Source organism: Doryrhamphus excisus, chromosome 3, assembly GCF_030265055.1.
Source record: "Doryrhamphus excisus isolate RoL2022-K1 chromosome 3, RoL_Dexc_1.0, whole genome shotgun sequence".
NCBI classification, from domain to species: Eukaryota; Metazoa; Chordata; class Actinopteri; order Syngnathiformes; family Syngnathidae; genus Doryrhamphus; species Doryrhamphus excisus.
The window spans coordinates 13,690,541-13,709,881 of record NC_080468.1 but is presented as its reverse complement, the minus strand read 5'-3'; the positions used below and the strand labels follow the sequence as shown (position 1 = coordinate 13,709,881).

The 19,341-nt window shown below is 40.6% G+C and overlaps 3 protein-coding genes and 1 long non-coding RNA gene across 11 annotated transcripts in view; 3 read left to right on the top strand and 1 right to left on the bottom strand.

Annotated features, from left to right (window-relative positions):
- trim110 (tripartite motif containing 110) overlaps window positions 1–10,392 on the top strand; it is a 36,406-nt gene extending 26,014 nt beyond the window's left edge. For 3 of the 4 annotated variants that reach the window (XM_058069113.1, XM_058069114.1, XM_058069116.1), the window contains 9 exons: window positions 113–216; window positions 1,525–1,703; window positions 1,981–2,489; window positions 3,848–3,943; window positions 4,914–5,147; window positions 5,252–5,274; window positions 6,791–6,936; window positions 7,031–7,302; window positions 8,606–10,392. In XM_058069113.1, coding sequence (XP_057925096.1) covers window positions 2,001–2,489; window positions 3,848–3,943; window positions 4,914–5,147; window positions 5,252–5,274; window positions 6,791–6,936; window positions 7,031–7,302; window positions 8,606–8,875 — 1,530 coding nt within the window. In that variant the 5' untranslated portion in view covers window positions 113–216; window positions 1,525–1,703; window positions 1,981–2,000 and the 3' untranslated portion in view covers window positions 8,876–10,392. Of the gene's footprint in view, window positions 1–112; window positions 217–1,524; window positions 2,490–3,847; window positions 3,944–4,913; window positions 5,148–5,251; window positions 5,275–6,790; window positions 6,937–7,030; window positions 7,303–8,605 lie in introns of all 4 variants that reach the window. The other variant, XM_058069115.1, reaches the window with a different exon arrangement.
- Window positions 10,393–10,509: 117 nt separating this feature from the next.
- Window positions 10,510–17,133, top strand: cbln12 (cerebellin 12). Its single transcript, XM_058069117.1, has 4 exons — window positions 10,510–11,187; window positions 11,560–12,035; window positions 14,118–14,237; window positions 14,321–17,133. The coding sequence occupies exons 2-4, from the start codon at window positions 11,757–11,759 to the stop codon at window positions 14,516–14,518; spliced, it is 597 nt and encodes a 198-aa protein (XP_057925100.1). The 5' UTR covers window positions 10,510–11,187; window positions 11,560–11,756; the 3' UTR covers window positions 14,519–17,133.
- Window positions 10,524–18,574, bottom strand: LOC131126499 (uncharacterized). Of its 3 annotated transcripts, none has more exons than XR_009129169.1 (4): window positions 18,298–18,574; window positions 14,445–14,512; window positions 14,035–14,215; window positions 10,524–11,991 (listed from the first exon to the last, which is right to left on the bottom strand). It is a non-coding gene; the product is annotated as an uncharacterized LOC131126499 (long non-coding RNA). The 3 variants fall into 3 exon arrangements; XR_009129170.1 differs by having other exon boundaries at window positions 14,039–14,215; XR_009129171.1 differs by having other exon boundaries at window positions 14,072–14,215.
- Window positions 18,505–19,341, top strand: part of chd8 (chromodomain helicase DNA binding protein 8) — a 30,073-nt gene continuing 29,236 nt past the window's right edge. For all 3 annotated transcript variants that reach the window (XM_058069106.1, XM_058069105.1, XM_058069107.1), the window contains exon 1: window positions 18,505–18,635. The gene's annotated coding sequence lies outside the window, so the exon portion shown is untranslated. The remainder of the gene's footprint in view (window positions 18,636–19,341) is intronic.

Genomic DNA, 19,341 nt, shown 5'->3' with positions numbered 1-19,341 from the left:
AACACACTGTTTCCACTTACACAATGCAAAACATCTGAAAAGGATTCGATTATTCGAATCCTCCCCCTTCTGAACCATGCTAGGTTATTCACTTCCCGTGTTCGACTCACAGGTGCTGCACGGGAATCCCAGTTTCACCTGACTGATGGGCAAGATTCATATTTCACTGACTCATGGGTACACGAGGAAGACTCCAGTTTCACTCCAGACTCACAGGTACGCAGGGACTCACATTTCACTGACTCGCGGGTGCTTGATGATGTCAGAGCTGAGATTCATTCATGGCTCGAGATTCACCGACTCACGGATACTCGATGAAAGTTTGGGTTTCACTGACTCACGGGTGCTTGATGATGTCAGAGCTGACTGACAGATACGAAGGCTGAATAAGGCTTGAGTTTCACCGATTCACGGGTACTTGATGAAAATTTGGGTTTCACTGACTCGGGTACCCGACAAAGACTCGAGCTTCACTGACTCACTGGGACCGGGTGCTTGATGAAGATGTCTGAGTGGACTGACAGATACAAAGGCTGAACAAGACTCGAGATTCACCGATTCATGGGTACTCGTGAAAGTTTGGGTTTCACTGACTCGGGTACTCGACAAGGACTCGAGCTTCACTGACTCACTGGGGCTGGAATCAAAGATTCAAATATCCCTGACTCACGGGTATATGACGAATATTTGAGTCTCATAATCATTCTTTTTGTTTTTACAATATTATGAGGGCTAATTTAAATAACTTATAGAACATATAAGTTATTTTAACTTATAAAACATATAAGTTATTTAGTACATACTAATATACTATATATGTATGTATATATTTATGTGTATTTATATATTTATATGTATGTATGTATGTGTATATATGTATGTATGTATATATATGTATGTATGTATATGTGTATATATATATGTGTGTATATACATATATATATGTATTCAATAAATGTAATTGTACTTGTTAGATAAATAATCTAAAACAATATAACACAACAGAATATCATAGAGCAAAAATACATAAAAATAGTATTTCTTAATTTAAGATGTATATTATGTATTTAATATGTATATTTGAGGTTTATTTAATTTTATTGTGCATGAACAAATACACAATTAAAGTAATAAACTTTAGCAACACTATTAAATATAAGTTATTATTACATTTTTAATCACGTTTCAGTATAATTATTAGATTATTGGCTTTACGACTTCTCACTTGAGCTGTCGCCATGATGCCATGATGTCCAGTACAAGTGTTGTACACCCATTGAGCCACTAGATGTCACTAAATAGACAATTATAAGCATGTTGCATTGACGGTGAATGTAAACAATACGGTATCACATTTTCAGGGTAGTAGCCATTATTTGGCACTAAAAGCTTCGAGTTTTAACCCTTAGAAGCTGCTTCTTATCTATTTTGTGAATAATCAGCATGAAGTGTTTTGGACTGACACACACCTGAAATCAATTTCCTGTATTTACTCTGTAATGTGATCAATACCAACATTTGCAGTATGGCACCATACCTGCGTCACTGTTTGTGAGCCTCCTCCCATCTCCTGGTCATGTGACTACACGGTTAAAGCAGACACCGAAGGAAACCCTACAGCTGCCGGGATTAAGGACCTGTGTCAGCATATCGACCACTTGTCGCGTTCTGATGGCCTCTGTCTGCAAACACCAGCACAACAGGTGAGAATATATGCCCCTCCCACCCCCATATGTATATGTAGATACTGTATATACTGTACTATACTACTCAACTGAAAGACTTTGTACTTGGACATGCATGAGCTTACTTACAGTAAATGAGGTTAACAAGCTGTCAAGGATGATCTCCTGATCCCATCGCAACCTGTCAGGCTTTGTAACACCAAGACCCAAGAACCACGGGAATCTAACCGTCTCTACATTGTTAAGTATTCTATTGGTAGTAGCCATGGTAGTATTCCTGCACTGTCATTATTAGGACACCGTGAGGACATCACTATGGCGTCTGTGTCGGAAGAACTGACCTGCTCCGTCTGCAGAGATATCTTTAGCAAACCCCACCCCCTCCCCTGCGGTCACAGCATCTGTCCGGCGTGCACCCGCGAGGCCTGGAGCGTCCACGGTGAGGGCAAAGGTCACTTTGCATGCCCCCAGTGCGTGGAGCAACGCGGCGAAGTGCTGTGCGACTGCTGCTCCCCCGAGGCGGACGAAGGACTGGTCCACGCCGCCGTCAAGACATGCCTGAGATGCGAGGTGTCTCTGTGTGCCGAGCACCTCCGGCATCACCTGGACAGGCCGGCGTTTAGCAGCCATTTGCTGGTGGAGCCGCTGGGGGACATTTCCCAGCGGAAGTGTCCCACGCACACGGAATTGTTCCGCTACTACTGCGCCGACGAGAGGGTTTACATATGCGGCGACTGTCTGCTGGAGGGAAGCCATTCTCAGCATAAAGTCAAGGGGCTGAGGCAGGTGGAAGAGGATCTGAAGGTGTGTTGTTTGGATGTTTTTAATGGCTTTTATTTCATTTGAACATGCATCAGATTACAATTGAATGCATCACATAATCAGTTCACAGTTCCACATAACCAAAAGGAGTAGGAAGCTTATTAAATCCTACCCCTCCATCTGGTACTTTTACAATCAGTAACTGTTACATTTGTTCACTTCCTGCTTTCCAAATATAGTTAAAGTTTTTTTTATTAATTTTTTTCATTTTTTTTGTCCATATTACAATCAGTAACTGTTACATTTCTTCACTTCCTGCTTTCCTAATATAGTTTAAGTTTGTTTTAATTGTTTTATTTTTTTATCCATATGACAATCAGGAACTGTTACATTTGTTCACTTCCTGCTTTCCTAATATAGTTTTTTTTTTTATTTTTTTTGTCCACATTACAATCAGTAACTGTTACATTTGTTCACTTCCTGCTTTCCTAATATAGTTTAATTTTTTTTAATTTGTTATTTTTTTGTCCATATTACAATCAGTAACTGTTACATTTCTTCACTTCCTGCTTTCCTAATATAGTTTAATTTTTTTAATTTTTCATTTTTTTTGTCCATATTACAATCAGTAACTGTTACATTTGTTCACTTCCTGCTTTCAAAATATAGTTTAAGTTTGTTTTAATTATTTTTTTTTGTCCATATGACAATCAGTAACTGTTACATTTGTTCACTTCCTGCTTTCCTAATATAGTTTAATTTTTTTATTTTATTTTTTTGTCCACATTACAATCAGTAACTGTTACATTTGTTCACTTCCTGCTTTCCTAATATAGTTTGCGTATTAATGTTTAATTTTAATTTTAATTTGTTTGAGGGTCTTACTCAATCCATTCCATAGTTTGATTCCACATACTGAAATGCTATGGCTTTTTAACGTAGTCCTAGCATATAAGTGTTGTATTTAAATGTAGTTCTTCCCTGAGATCATATTTCTCCTCTCTTGTAGAGAAGTATTGGATGACATTTTTAGCTAATTGGTTATTTTTAGCCTTATGCATTATTTTAGCTGTTTGAAGATTAACTATATCAGCAAGTTGAAGTATTTGTGATTTCAGAAATAAGGAGTTAGTATGTTCTCTGTAGGCGGGATTATGAATTATCCTTACTGACCTTTTTTTGCAGTACATTTAGCAAGTGAAGATTGCTTTCATAGTTATTAGCCCATATTTCCACACAATAAGTAAGATATGGTAGAACCAGAGAGCAATAAAGAGTGTGGAGTGATTTCTGATTGAGAACAAATTTTGCTTTGTTCAATATTGAAATATTTCTAGCCACATTATGTTTTTATTTGTGTTTGTGCAGGAAATCAATAATGTCGTGTGTGTTTTCCTTAGGATATTCTTCAGACGCTGCTTGGAAAGTCGGAAGAGAAGCTAAAAAATGGAGAGCAAATTCTCAAAAACTATGCCAACATTGATTCTACCATTGCTGTGAGTAATACTGATGTCGATCCAATACCAAGTAATGCTAATACTGCTAAGACCAATCAAATCAAATCAACTTTATTTGTAGCGCAACACAAAGTGCTTTACAGAATTAAAAACAATTACCACAATTAAAAGGAAAAACAATTCCTACAATTACGGGCAGACCCCCACATCAAAGGGAGGAACCCCTAGCCGGCCGGGTCGAAAGGACCCAAGGATGGCACCCCCTCAGCAGACCCGACACAGCCCCCAGTGTGGAGGACCAACCCCTTAGGAAATACTGGAGTTAAAAGCTAAAGACTAAGAGCATAAAATAGGACTAAAAAGATAAAAACTTAAGAAAAGTTAAAAAAATATTTTAACTAATATTTTTAAACTTTATAACATTAAAAAAATATATTTTAACTAATATTTTTAAACTTTTTAATATTTTTAAAAAGTATTTTAACTAATATTTTTAAACTTTTCTTAATTTTAATCTTTTCTTATTAAAAAAGTGTGTCTTTAATCTTTTTTTAAAAATATCAAGTCTTTAAAAAAAAAAAAGCTTGCTCGCTCCTCCTGACTCCAAACCCTTCTGCTGGCTTGATAAGCTCCAATTTCAGATCAACATTTGCAATAACATTATAGTAGATTCAGTTCCAGTACCATAACCTTCTTTCTTCAAAATCTCTTTACTTTATGGTGCATTCAAGGACTGTGAAATCTCAGTGCTTGATGAAAAAACATGATCAGTGAAGCATAAAAACATAACAGTAGTACATATTTGCTGTACATTTTAAATGTATTATTGTTTTAAGGTGAATGAGATGCTTTCTGCAGAAAAAAATGCCCACTTTTGGAGAAAAAAAAATACTATTTTGGACCAAAAACCCGCAAATTTTCAGGGTACTGAATCAAAAGCACAGTATTGAAGAAATGAATAAGAATTCCAACGGTATGATATCAAAGTAACACAGTACTTCTAATTAAGGATTCTCTGGTGGAGGAAAATACCCAAGTGAAGCGCCTGGGCTCAGACCTTCAGGTCCAAGTGGAGAAACTGATGGAGGCGCTAATAGAGATCACTAAGAAGGACAGGGATCAAATCATGGAGCGTGTGCATGAAGACTGCTCCAAAGTGAGGGAGGACCTGAGCCAGACGATGAACATCCAGCACTACTTGGCCTCGCTGTTGGAAGAGACGGACCCCTTCCTGCTCATCTGGGTAAGGAATTAGTCCGTACTGTATTAGACGTCGACCTTAAACAGCACTTTTATTTATAGTGATGTATAGTTTGAGTGTTGTAATAATCAGTGTCCTTCCCACAGGCCTTTCAGTCTGATGACACAAAGTAAGTCAGTAGCCTAACATACGGTTTTGATTCCCATTCAGTTGCAGTGTTTGTTACTGTATTGATGAAGAGATGTGTTGTGTTTGAGGTGTGTTAGGAAATAAGGTTACAATGCTATCCACTGTATGGAATTGTAAGTACAGTTCAATATATTTATGTAAATTTTTTTTTTGCACTTTTGTCACATTTAAAGGGGACCGAGTATGCTTGTTCCACTTTTCCGACCGATACATATTTCACTGTGAGCAATGGCTTCCAGGAAATGTTTGAGGGAAAGCTAACTTGCCTAGATAGGCAAGGGTCAGGCAGAGGGTCAGGGGTGCTGGAGCCTATCCCAGCTGTCTTCAGGCGAGGGGCGGGGTACACCCTGGACTGGTGGCCAGCCAATCACAGGGCACATATAGACAAACAACCATTCACACTCACATTCATACCTATGGACAATTTGGAGTCGCTAATTAACCTAGCATGTTTTTGGAATGTGGGAGGAAACCGGAGTACCCGGAGAAAAACCATGCATGCACAGGGAGAACATGCAAACTCCAAACAGAGATGGCCGAGGGTGGAATTGAACTCAGGTCTCCTAGCTATGAGGTCTAGGTGCCAAATGTGTAAATGTGCAAACATACCAGTGTACAGTGACAGTTATGATGTTGTCACTACCAACAGCACTAAATTCATCACATAGCAACTTAACACCCAAAAGGTGCACCTGATACAAACATGTATCAGGTACACCCTGGACTGGTGGCCAGCCAATCACAGGGCACATATAGACAAACAACCATTCACACTCACATTCATACCTATGGACAATTTGGAGTCGCTAATTAACCTAGCATGTTTTTTTTGGAATGTGGGAGGAAACTGGAGTACCCGGAAAAAAACCCATGCATGCACGGGGAGAACATGCAAACTCCACACAGAGATGGCCGAGGGTGGAATTGAACCCTGGTCTCCTAGCTGTGAGGTCTAACCACATCGTGCCGTCTATGTAAACTATGTTTTTAATGTTAATGTTACTTAATATAGCCATAGTTCAATTTAATCAAAACATATTGGTTAAAAGTACTCAAAAAGCACGGTGGACTAGTGGTTAGCGCACAGACCTCACAGCTAGGAGACAAGGGTTCAATTCCACCATCGGCCATCTCTGTGTTTGCATGTCCTCCCCGTGCATGCGTGGGTTTTCTCTGGGTACTCTCGTTTCCTCCCACATTCCAAAAACATGCTAGGTTAATTAGCGACTCCAAATTGTCCATAGGTATGAATTTGAGTGTGAATGGTTGTTTGTCTATATGTGCCCTGTGATTGGCTGGCCCCAGTCCAGGGTGTACCCGCCTCTCGCCTGAAGACAGCTGGGATAGGCTCAAACTAGTGTCCTGCGGGCCACATTTGACCCGCGGGCCGCGTGTTTGAGACCCCTGCCCTAGATGAAGTTGTAAGTGAGGCTCCATGCACTTCGCATTAAAGAGCTGAAATGAACTACTCATGTGTGTGTATTCTTGTTTTGTAGGTTACTACCTGACCTAAACAGTCCGCTTTTCACGCCAGAACCAGTCAGTTTGGACAGAAAGCACATTCTGGAGGACATGGAGGTCAAATATCGAGAGTTTATCACCGCCACTCTCCGCTGCCTCAGTGAACTCAAGAGGGAGCTGCGTGAGTAACGACACTTGTCCGCCTCCTTTTTCGGCATTGTGTAATCAAAAAGCCGTCATGACGGTGTATTCACTGGTTCTTCCCGTGACCGCAGTAACGAGTCCTCTGACTCTGGACAGCAACACTGCTCATCCTCTTCTGTGCGTCTCGGATGACCTGCAGTTGGTCACTAGGCTAAAAGGTCGTCTGCCACTTGCGGTCCACCCTGAACGTTTCGACCACTGGCCGCAGGTTCTCACGGTTCAGAGTTTCACGGCTGGGACTCACTATTGGGAGATGGAAGCTGAGGGATTCTGGGATATCGCCGTCTGCTATCGGAGTATAGGACGGAAAGGAAAGGAGGGCAATGCTTTCGGCAACAACACGGTACGTACAATAATCCGACTTGTTTATCGCGGTTAATTGGTATCAAACCAGAGCGATAAGTGAATTTCTAAGAAGTATGATTCAATATTAATAAATGCATTTTTTTCATAGTCAGGGCATGGAAAACCTGTTTATAGCTTTCTATATACACTTTTTATGAATATTAGAGCCCTCTTGACATGACATTTATTAACCTTTACACTCATATTACCCAATAATCAAAGAATTATTTTGAATTTTGAAGAATATTATTATGATGATTATGATCATAATGGCTACGAGCCTGTTGTGAGTGAATAATAAAAGACCTATTTTGATTCCCTGACCATGAAAACATGCCATGGAAAAGTTTGAATGACTTAAAGAATGCTAACATGCTAATGTTACCATGCTAACACCTAGCATGATAGCGCTAAGGGTTTGTATTGTGTAAGTGTAGTGTTGTGTAAGTGTTGTGTTAAAAATGTTAATATAATTGTTACATGCTAACACCTAGAATGATAGCACTAAGGGCTAAGGGTAAACGTCCATTAGTTTGTTATGTTCATCTTCATTAAAATTGCAGAAAATGTTTGTATAATTGTTAGCGTACTAACATTAGCATGCTAACGCCGAGCATGATAGTGCTAAGGGTTTGTATTGTGTGTGTAAGTGTAGTGTTGTGTAAGTGTAGTGTTAAAAATTTTAATATAATTGTTAGCATGTTAACATTAACATGCTAACACGTAGCATGATAGCGCTATGGGTTTGTATTGTGTAAGTGTAGTGTTGTGTAAGTGTAGTGTTAAAAATGTTAATAAAATTGTTAGCATGTTAACATTAACATGCTAACATTAACATGCTAACACCTAGCATGATAGCGCTAAGGGTTTGTATTGTGTGTGTAAGTGTAGTGTTGTGTAAGTGCAGTGTTAAAAATGTTAATATAATTGTTAGCATATTAACAATAACATGCTAACATTAACATGCTAACACCGAGCATGATAGCGCCAAGGATTTGTATTGTGTGTGTAAGTGTAGTGTTGTGTAAGTGTAGTGTTAAAAATGTTAATATAATTGTTAGCATGTTAACATTAACATGCTAACACCTAGCATGATAGCGCTATGGGTAAACGTTCATTTGTTCGTTACATTCATATTCATTAAAATTGCAGAAAATGTTTGTATAATTGTTAGCGTACTAACATTAGCATGCTAATACTGAGAATGATAGTGCTAAAAAATGCTCGTGTGCTCACTCTAGCATGCTATCACGCTAATGTTAAATGCTCCAAAGCTTAAGACATTTTCTTTTCATATCCAGGTGTCATGGAGTCTGACCCAGCAACACGACAGGAAGCTGGCCGCTTGGCATAACCGCAAGAAAACCCGCCTCGCATACAAAATGACTGGCAACCGCGTGGCCGTGGCTGTGGACTACAGCGCCGGCACCGTCACTTTCTCTGAAGTAGGACCATCAGGCAACCTAACCCACGTTCACACTTTCTGGACCACGTTTACTCAGCCAGTGTGCTTGGGCTTTGGACTTTATAAGTCTGAGCTCAACAGTTGTATTTCTATCATTAAAGTCTAAGGCAAGGACTTGTAAGGACATGTATTTAAAGAAAAAAACTGCATCTAAGCTTTGTGATATACATGAACAATTTATAATTAACGACTTTTTAAACATGATGAGAGCCCTCCACACATAAAATAACACCCCTGTAGTTACCTTTACACTCCTATTACCCAATATAGTGGACGTAAGAGAAAATAAAATAACACATACCAGTAGCCTGGGGGATTCTTTCATTTGATACACTGACTACACGCTTACGTTTATGGTGGTTAATCGGTTCCAGACCCTGGTAGGTCAGTTTCAGTGAAGTAGGATTCCTGATTTATAAATACGATATTTTCAGTTAGAGGATAGAAAACCTGTTGACCACCTTCTAAATGTGTTTTTTTTAACATGATTAGAGCCCTCTAGACATAAAATAACACCCCTATAGTTACCTCACGAGGGTCGTGGGGGTGCTGGAGCCTATCCCAGCTGTCTTCAGGAGGCGAGAGGCGGGGTACACCCTGGACTGGTGGCCAGCCAATCACAGAGCACATATAGACAATCAACCATTCACACTCACATTCATACCTATGGACAATTTGGAATATTTTTGGAATGTGGGAGGAAGGAGGAGGAGTACCCGGAGAAAAATCCACGCATGCACGGGGAGAACATGCAAACTCCACACAGAGATGGCTGAGGGTGGAATTGAACCCTGGTCTCCTAGCTGTGAGGTCCGCGCGCTAACCACTAACCGTGTGTGGCGTCTATTATAATGCCTTTCTAATAAAAAAAAAAGAGTAGCGCCAAATTTATCTGTGGCGGTCCAAATGTATTTATGGCGGGCTGCCACATATAAGGAGCTGTACTGGTGCTTGTATGATGTGTTTGTGAGTACCACTGCACCTCCCTGGCCAGGCCGCACAGCTGCATATCAAAACATTACTTCCATGATATTCATATACAATTTAATGATTTCATTCATCCATTCACATTCATACCTATGGACAATTTGGAGTCGCTAATTAACCTAGCATGTTTTTGGAATATGGGAGGAATGGGAGTAAAACCGGAGTAAACGGAGAAAACCCACGCATGCACGGGGAGAACATGCAAACTCCACACATAGATGGCCGAGGGTGGAATCGAACTCGGGTCTCCTAGCTGTGTGGCCTGCGTGGCCCCAAAAAGGTTTATTTTGAATCAAAATAATTTATGTACAATGTTCATTCATGTACAATTTCATTGATTTATTCATTTATTTAAATAATTTATTATTACTTATATTATTGTTTTCAGTATATATGTTGCTACTATTTTGGTTCTTGTCTGCCCTTTGGGAAAAAATTAATAACAAGTGTATCTCAGTGTATCTCATTCATAATTAATTCATTTTATTTCCAGAATATGAAAAAGGCCCAAAAAAAAAAAGAATAAACTACCGAGGTTGGGATTGAACTCGGGTCTCCTAGCTGTGAGGCCTGCACGCTAAACACTATACCGCCGTATCAATACATTATATATTGAAATAATTATTATTCATTCATTCATTTTCTACCGCTTTTTCCTCACGAGGGTCGGGGGGGGGGGGGTGCTCGAGCCTATCCTAGCTGTCTTCGGGCGAGAGGCGGGGTACACCCTGGACTGGTGGCCAGCCAATCACAGGGCACATATAGACAAACAACCATTCACACTCACATTCATACCTATGGACAATTTGGAGTCGCCAATTAACCTAGCATGTTTTTAGAATGTGGGAGGAAACCGGAGTACCCGGAGAAAACCCACGCAGAACATGCAAACTCCACACAGAGATGGCCGAGGGTGGGATTGAACTCGGGTCTCCTAGCTGTGAGGTCTGCACGCTAAACACTAGACCGCCGTATCAGTACTTGATATATTGAAATAAATGATCCGCATGTTGCAGACTAACCAAAGAATATACATAACATAACACTACATTTTGTATAAGATGGTACGCAGCCAGCGAGTCTCCTCTTCTTTTCAATAAACCAACCGTCCTTCACATTAAAAAAAAAAAAAAAAAGTTGCATTGCACTCAAGGTTCTTTTCTTTGAAATCACTCATACTCAATTACTTTATGTTTTGAATTTTTCCCTGCGATGGATGGTGGGTGGATGTAGAAGAAGAGAGAAAACGAGAGAGGCGGAGGGAAAAAAAAAAAAGTGGGGGTGGCGGAGCGAGCTAGCGATACAAAGAGAGAGAGATCATCACATCACCGTCATCTGACTTGGCTCGGATCTGACTTGATTGTTGTTGTGTGGAATGATGAGGAGACGAGAAGATGAGTATGGAATGCGAGGTTCCTCAATGTGATACAGGTGTGTATGTTTTTTTTTGCAATAATATTCATAAATATAGAGCATGTTTTAAAAAAAAAAAGTTGTCATATGAAAAGTAGTTTTGAGCGTAATGTTTACAAATGTTCAACTGGTTTGAGCGAAGAAAAAAGGCATTCACAAGCGTGAAGGTGCAAGGAAATGCATGTCGGGCGGCGTGAAGTGGGAAGGAGGTATACGTGTAAAAGACAGATGGTCACTCAGTGGAGTTGTTCCTCCCTCCACCCCCTCGCTCTTTGTCCCCCCCGCCGCCGCCACTGCCTGGGTCCTGCATCCTTCTGCTCGTGTTGTCAAATCTATGCATCTCTCCGAACGAGCTTTTTGCTCATCTTGTCAAATTCTTCTCATCCCCAGATACTCTCCATCCGCCTTGTCAGGGCTTTTTTGCTGAGGAAGCCAATTTGAGAAGACCGACAACGGCCTGACTGACGTCAAAGATACTTTTTTTTTTTTAAAACGAAGAAAAAAAATGACCTCGGTTATTTACGTCTACATCTGAAAGCTAAGAAGTACTATTTTTTTTTAATTCAACAACAATTCAAGCTTCAATCATGCATCCAGTTGACCTTACCGTACTTCTGGCCATGACGCTGCTGATGCTGCTGTGGGGTCCACGGGGGTCCGAGGCACAGAATGACACAGAACCCATCATTCTTGAAGGGAAATGTCTGGTGGTCTGCGACTCCACGCCGTCATCCGAACCAGCCGGGAACGCTCTGGGTATGTCGGTACGATCGGGCAGCGGCCGGGTCGCCTTCTCCGCCAGTCGCCAGACCAACCACGAGCCTACGGATATGAGCAACCGCACCATGATTATCTACTTTGATAACGTACGTTGTCTGCATGTTTGATTCCCTTGCTTGCAAAACTCTTGAGTATCTGCTGAATTAGACACATTTAATATCAAGTTTTAGTGATTCCATGCTAATTTTTGGTCATAAAAATTAGCTCATTTTTTAAAATCTGCAAAAATTGATTATTTTTCTGCAGAAAACATCACACTTAAATGTAGAGGAAAAGAGGAAATGAGGAAAAAAATCCAAACCTACATGACCCCCGTGTGAATAGTCGTTATCCCGACTGTTAAAACTGAAAATAATTGAGCTCTATCAGGCTTGAAAAGGTTATAAAGACATTTCTAAAGCTTTGGGACTCCAGCCAACCACAGTGAGAGTCATTATCCACAAATGGCCAAAACATGGAACAGTGGTGAACCTTCCCAAAATGACCCCACAAGCACAGTGATGACTCATCCAAGAGGTCACAAAAGACCCCACAACACCATCCTAAGAACTGCAGGCCTCACTTGCCAGTGGTTAAACTTCCCAGGAGTGGCCGGCCGACCAAAATGTTCCCAAGAGCACATATATGACTCATAAAGGAGGTCACAAAAGGCCCCACAACAACATCCAAATGAGCCTTACTTGCCTCAGTTAAGGCTAGTGTTCATGACTCCACCATAAGAAAGACACTTGGCAAAAACAAGTCCCAAGACCAGAACCACTGCTGAACAAGAAGAACATTTGGGAAAATACTCTGTGGTCTGAGGAGACAAAAGTTGAAGTTTTTGGAAGGTGTGTGTCCCATTATATCTGGCATTTCAGAAAAACAACAGTAAAATATGGTGGTGGTAGTGTGATGGTTTTGCTGCTTCAGGACCTGGAAGACTTGCTGTGATAAATGGAACCATTAATTCTACAGTCCGGTCATCTGTTGGTGACCTCAAGCTGAAACCAACTTGGGTTCTTCAGCAGGACAATGATCCAAAGTCTTGACCTGAATCCTATTGAGATGCTGTGGCATGACCTGAAAAGTAAAATATGGTGGTGGTAGCGTGATGGTCTATGGCTGTTTTGCTGCTTCAGGACCTGGAAGACTTGCTGTGATAAAGGAGAATGTCCGGCCATCTGTTGGTGACCTCAAACTGAAACCAACTTGGGTTCTTCGGCAGGACAATGATCCAAAACACACCAGCAAGTCCACCTCTGAATGGCTGAAGAAAAACCAAATGAAAACTTTGGAGTGGCCTAGTCCAGGTCCTAACTTTAAAAAGGTACTTTATGCTGGAAAAGCCTCCAATGTGGCTGAATGACAACAATTCTGTAAAATTCCTCCTCAGCGGCGTAAGAGACTCATTGCAAGTTAGCCCAAATGCTTGATTGCAGTTGTTGCCGCTAAGGGTGGCCTCCAATGTGGCTGAATGGCAACAATTCTGCAAAATTCCTCCACGGCGCTGTAAGAGACTCATTGCAAGTTATGCCAAATGCTTGATTGCAGTTGCTGCAGTTGCTGGTTGGTGGCCCAACCAGTTATTAGCTTCAAGGGGCAATCATGTTGTTCACACAGGGCCATGTAGCTTTGGAAAAAAAAACAAAAATGACTTAAATAAATGTAAAAAAAAACATTAGGAAATCATAAAATTAATTTAATTGAAGTCACAAAAATACTACAAAAAAAACATGAAAAAAAAATTTAATATTAAAAATTTAATAAAATAAAACATGAATAAAATGTGTAAAAAAAACAAAAATGACGTAAATAAATGTGCAAAAAATTTAAATGACCTAAATAAATCTGTACAATAATTTCATGACTTCGATTAAATTATTTAAAAAAATATACTAAAATGCCTTAAAGTGTAAAAAATAAAAAGTGGGTGAAAATGTGGATCTCAGGTTGAGACCATTTGAGAACCCCTGATCTGGAACATTGGTATCATTTCAACCAATAGAAAAATAACACTAGTACTCCATGCAGTGATAAGAATTAGAAGTACATTTCATGCGAGTAAATGCAAGTTGTTGCCCTTTTTGCGATGATTGTTCTAACCTACACAGCCTTGGCAGCGTTCGTGTGGCATTTTCACCCTTTCCTGTTATCCATCCTCCGTCCTTTCATGCCCGTGAATTCAGATCCTGGTGAACGTGGGCAGTCATTTTGATCAGGAGAGCAGTGTCTTCCTGGCACCGAGACGAGGTGTTTACAGCTTCAACTTCCACGTTGTCAAGGCCTACAACAGACAGACTATTCAGGTAAGTGCTTGCTGAGTAATACACTGTATTGATACGGTATCACTGCAAAGGTGAATGATGCACCGAAATCTCGTTTCTTACAGGTTAGCTTGATGGTAAACGGCTGGCCCATGATTTCAGCCTTTGCCGGGGACCAGGATGTGACCAGAGAAGCGGCCACTAACGCCGGGTTGGTGATTATGGAGAAAGGCGACAAGGCCTACTTACGACTGGAGAGGGGTAACCTCATGGGAGGATGGAAGTACTCCACCTTTTCCGGGTTTCTGGTCTTCCCCCTGTGAAGAAAACGGAGATGAACGAACGATCACAGTGCATGTGAGGCTGAATATTCCTTGACAGAGTATAAGATGCTTTGCTTACAGGTTTTTCCTCGATTGTTTACACACAATTTGTGATGCCTGAGACACAATGACCACAACATAGAACCAATGCACCAACTCCATGAACCAAAGTCTGCTAAACTATAAGCACCAATTCCTGCTTTACACTCACACTGCAGATCTACAACACACTTTTTTTTCAAAACACTACACACAATTCTTTGAATTTTGGCACAATTTTCATGAAGTAAACTTCTTTTCACAAAAAAAAAAACACTATGCCACTCAAAACAGTCAAATTAATATTCCTATTATTCACACTGACTCATCACATGGGTAAACACCTGTCATACATTTTTACAATTCCTCCACAGCGCTGTAAGAGACTCATTGCAAGTTATCCCAAACGCTTGATTGCAGTTGTTGCTGCTAAGAGTGGCCTCCAATGTGGCTGAATGACAACAATTCCGCAAAATTCCTCCACAGCGCTATAAGAGACTCATTGCAAGTTATCCCAAACGCTTGATTGCAGTTGTTGCCGCTAAGGGTGGCCTACAATATGGCTGAATGACAACAATTCTGCAAAATTCCTCCTCAGCGCTGTAAGAGACTCATTGCAAGTTATCCCAAACGCTTGATTGCAGTTGTTGCCGCTAAGGGTGACCTCCAATGTGGCTGAATGACAACAATTCTGCAAAATTCCTCCACAGCGCTGTAAGAGACTTCTTGCAAGTTATCCAAACACTTGATTGCAGTTGCTGCAGTTGCTGGTTGGTGGCCCAACCAGTTATTAGCTTCAAGGGGCAATCATGTTGTTCACACAGGGCCATGTAGCTTTGGAAAAAAAAACAAAAATGACTTAAATAAATGTAAAAAAAAAACATTAGGAAATCCTAAAAATAATTTAATTGAAAAATACTAAAAAAAAAACGCATGAAAAAACATGGAATAAATTGTAAAAAATCAAAAATATGAAATTATTTTAAAAATTAAACTAAAAAAAACACTATGCCACTAAAAACAGTCAAATTAATATTCCTATTATTCACACTGACTCATCACATGGCTAAACACCTGGCACATGTTTTTACAATTAGCAGTCTAACAATGAGGGAGGTTTATTATTATTATTATTATTATTATTATTATTATTATTATTTCTTGAACTGAAGCTGTATACCTTTAGATGCAGACCACTGTATGTGGAACTTTGTGTTGGCTGTGATGAACACTTCGTACATTGTTTTTCTGTGAAAAATTTAAAAAAAATTGTGTTCTGAGTCAAAAAAAAATACAAAAAAACCCCAAAAATTCAAAAATATTTTGCAAGAAGTGTCACACTGAACACAAAAAGGTCCGAGTCATGATGAATATGATGATAAATGTTTGTTCGTATAGTGGTTTGTGTGCGTTATTTGGAGACAAAACACCATTTTGAGAAGAATGAAGACTGTTTTGGATGTAAAGTTTCATTTTGCAGGAGAATTGAGTTGTGTTTTTTGGATTTGGATTTGTGTGTAGAGTTCTGAGAATATGAGGCATCCTTTCAGAAAATGTGTTTAAACAATCGAGAAAAACTGTCAACGTGTAACTACTTCGTGATTATGTATAGCTGATATCGGATTTGTGCAATTTATAAAGTTAACCCTGTGCATTGTGGGTTTCTTTGCAAGTAAGCCTTTTTTTCCCCTATTAATGTTTAAAATGAAGTGCTGTGCTCCACATGATGTTTATGCCTGCATCAGACATTTCCAAAAAGAAGCCATATTGAAATAAAAACATATAAAACGGGCAATACATTTGCATGCAATGTTATTTACAATGCTTGTAAACAGATCACAGATCAGGCTAAATATTATCCCGCCTCCCTCGCACGGCTTCTCTAGCCATCGCCACAGCAGCTGTTTGTAAATATAGCTCCCACCAGCAGAGTTGGCGTTGGCGTGGACCAAGCGGAGCGGCACGGGGCAGAGAGTACGCAAATGTACTTTACTCGGAGCGCCGCAGACAGATGGAGCCACTGGCGAGCATCAAGGCTTTTCTCTGCAGGGCTGCCATGGTGGAAAAGTGGTCTACTGTCACATGGAGTCACTTATGCTCGCTTGGTTTATCATCACGGTCGTTTAATGTGAATCGTACTCATATCATACGCATTTTGAGTATTTTTTAAGCCAGACGTTAATACGCCGAGTCATATTAATGCAGCTAAAGTGGTATTAATGCTGGACTTACTGTCACTTTCTATGTATCTCATTGATATTTTTGGGCTGTTGCAAGTAAAGTATGTTATACTTTATCATAAATAAGTCAAATCAGCGAGCAGGTAAATGATTTGAGTCTAAAATGTGAATTATTTTAATAGCAAATGCTATGCTAGCTTAAGATCCATGACTGACTGAGTGCAGATGCTTCCACTGGACCAGCTCTGCCCCCTTGCAAGGGTGCTGGAGGTTACATGGGAGTTATTATGATCTAATCTTGATATTTGGCAGTCCTTGAACACACCACCGAAACTACGAGACGCAAAAATTAAACATTCATTCATTCATTTTCTATCGCTTTTCCTCACAAGGGTCGCGGGGGGTGTGATGGAGTCTATCCCAGCTGTCTTCGGGCGAGAGGCGGGGTACACCCTGGACTGGTGGCCAGCCAATCACAGGGCACATATAGACAAACAACCATTCATACTCACATTCATACCTATGGACTATTTGGAGTCGCTAATTAACCTAGCATGTTTTTGGAATGTGGGAGGAAACCGGAGTACCCGGAGAAAACCCGGGGAGAACATGCAAACTCCACACATAGATGGTCGAGGGTGGAATTGAACCCTGGTCTCCTAGCTGTGAGGTCTGCGCGCTAACCACTCGACCACCGTGCCGCCCAGAAATGAAACATATGAAGCATATTGAAGCAGGAAGGGTTGTGGAATCTAATCGAATACATACAACAGTCCCTTTTATTGCAAATGTTGGTGCGAAATCAGAGGTGAATGTCAACATCAAGCTAACAGGAGGACTTTAAAGGGGAGTAACGAGCCGTGTGGCAAAAATAAACATTTTTATGGGCGTTCGAAGGCGGCATGGTGGTCTAGTGGTTAGCGTGCAGACCTCACAGCTAGGAGACCAGGGTTCAATTCCACCCTCGGCCATCTCTGTGTGGAGTATGCATGTTCTCCCCGTGCATGCGTGGGTTTTCTCCGGGTATTCCGGTTTCATTTCATTCATTCATTTACTAATATATCCTGAAAATTGAGAAGCAAGGGAAAAAAATAAATAGAGCCAGATAGTATAACCTGATAAATATTCCTCTAGTATATAATTTGTCTGAATTTCCGGTGAACTGCGCTCCTCAACGCAGCACGACCTACGGTAGCCGGGAAGCCCCAAACAGTGTATTATTATTGCATGAATGTGACACAATGGCGCTAATATTCGTATGTGTTTTGGTCACAAGGGGGAGCTAATTCACCAATTTTGTGAAATGAGTGAGCATCATTTCACTGCCGCCCAGACACATGTAAGGTAAAAAAAATGTAAACGTAAACGTATCAAAGTCATATGTAGATGCTATTTTAATAAAAATTATTGCGCGTGAGGCCTACGCTGAACGGTCAAGATCAAAGTCAGCATATTTTACACCGTGTGTAATAAAATACAGCAAAACCGGCGCTGTATCATTAAATCATTAAATTAAATTAAAACACTCGGTCATAGTGAAAAATATAAACATATAAACACCTTTTCTTGTTAGCATCGATGGCTGAAAAGCAGCAGTTCCGAAGATCACTCAGTCAAATGATCTCAGCTAGGCCGCATTTATTGTTTCTCAACCAAACTACAGCTCACATCCCGCCTAACGGCTGTGAGGGCTTTGAATGACACGCAATTTAACCCAATGAGGTTGTCGCGTGCTTCCGGCTCGGCGGACACCCGACCTATCACAGCTCAGCTCGAGCCGCGAGGCAGGCTTTGTACGCTCTCGCTTGGCAAGAATGTTAGTTCCTGCTCTTCCCTAGCCGTTTCCTGTAATCGTACAGTGTTGTGAGACGGAGAACGCCATGTGTGTCGACGCAAAGGTAAATTTCGCACCCCGAATTATTACTGAGAGGCTTGGGGCAGGGGACTTAGTGGTTATTTTGGAGTAATTTAGCGAAAAAAATGGACGCAGATCAACTGAAAGAGCATTGCGGCCTATAAAACCCGTGTCAGAACGTTGACGGGTAATGGTTATTGTGGCACGTTGCTTTGGTTTGGTCGGGTTTGTTGATGAGCTTGAAGGAGTCTTGCTGGACTTGAAGGTTGCTTGGAATTGAACGAGAAGCGCGCTAACTGCTCCAGGCACACAACACGGCGCGTCTGTGACTGAATAAATGTCGTTTTTTTCGGTTCCTGCACATTGCAAATAGGCACACATCTTGGCGGTAGAAGCTAATGCTAACCGACGGTTTTGTGAGACAAGACTGCGATGAGAGCAGAGGGAAAAGCATCCTGCGTCCCCCCCTCCTGCATCACTACCTCATCTAATTACTGAAATATCAAATATTCCTAATTACTCCATTTTTATTCATCTATTGAACCTTTACAGCTGCTTATTTATTTATTTATTTTAGTTAGAATAAAACCCGAATTATCAGTTTACCTTTTAGATGTGACCACAATTTGGCTGTAGGTAAATATAAAGACGAACTCTGCTTATTCAGTCGCTTTTTGTGAGTTTATTGTCCTTTGAACTTAATATTGTTTACTTTTATGTGGTTTTGGATCCTCAATTGTGAGCAGTTT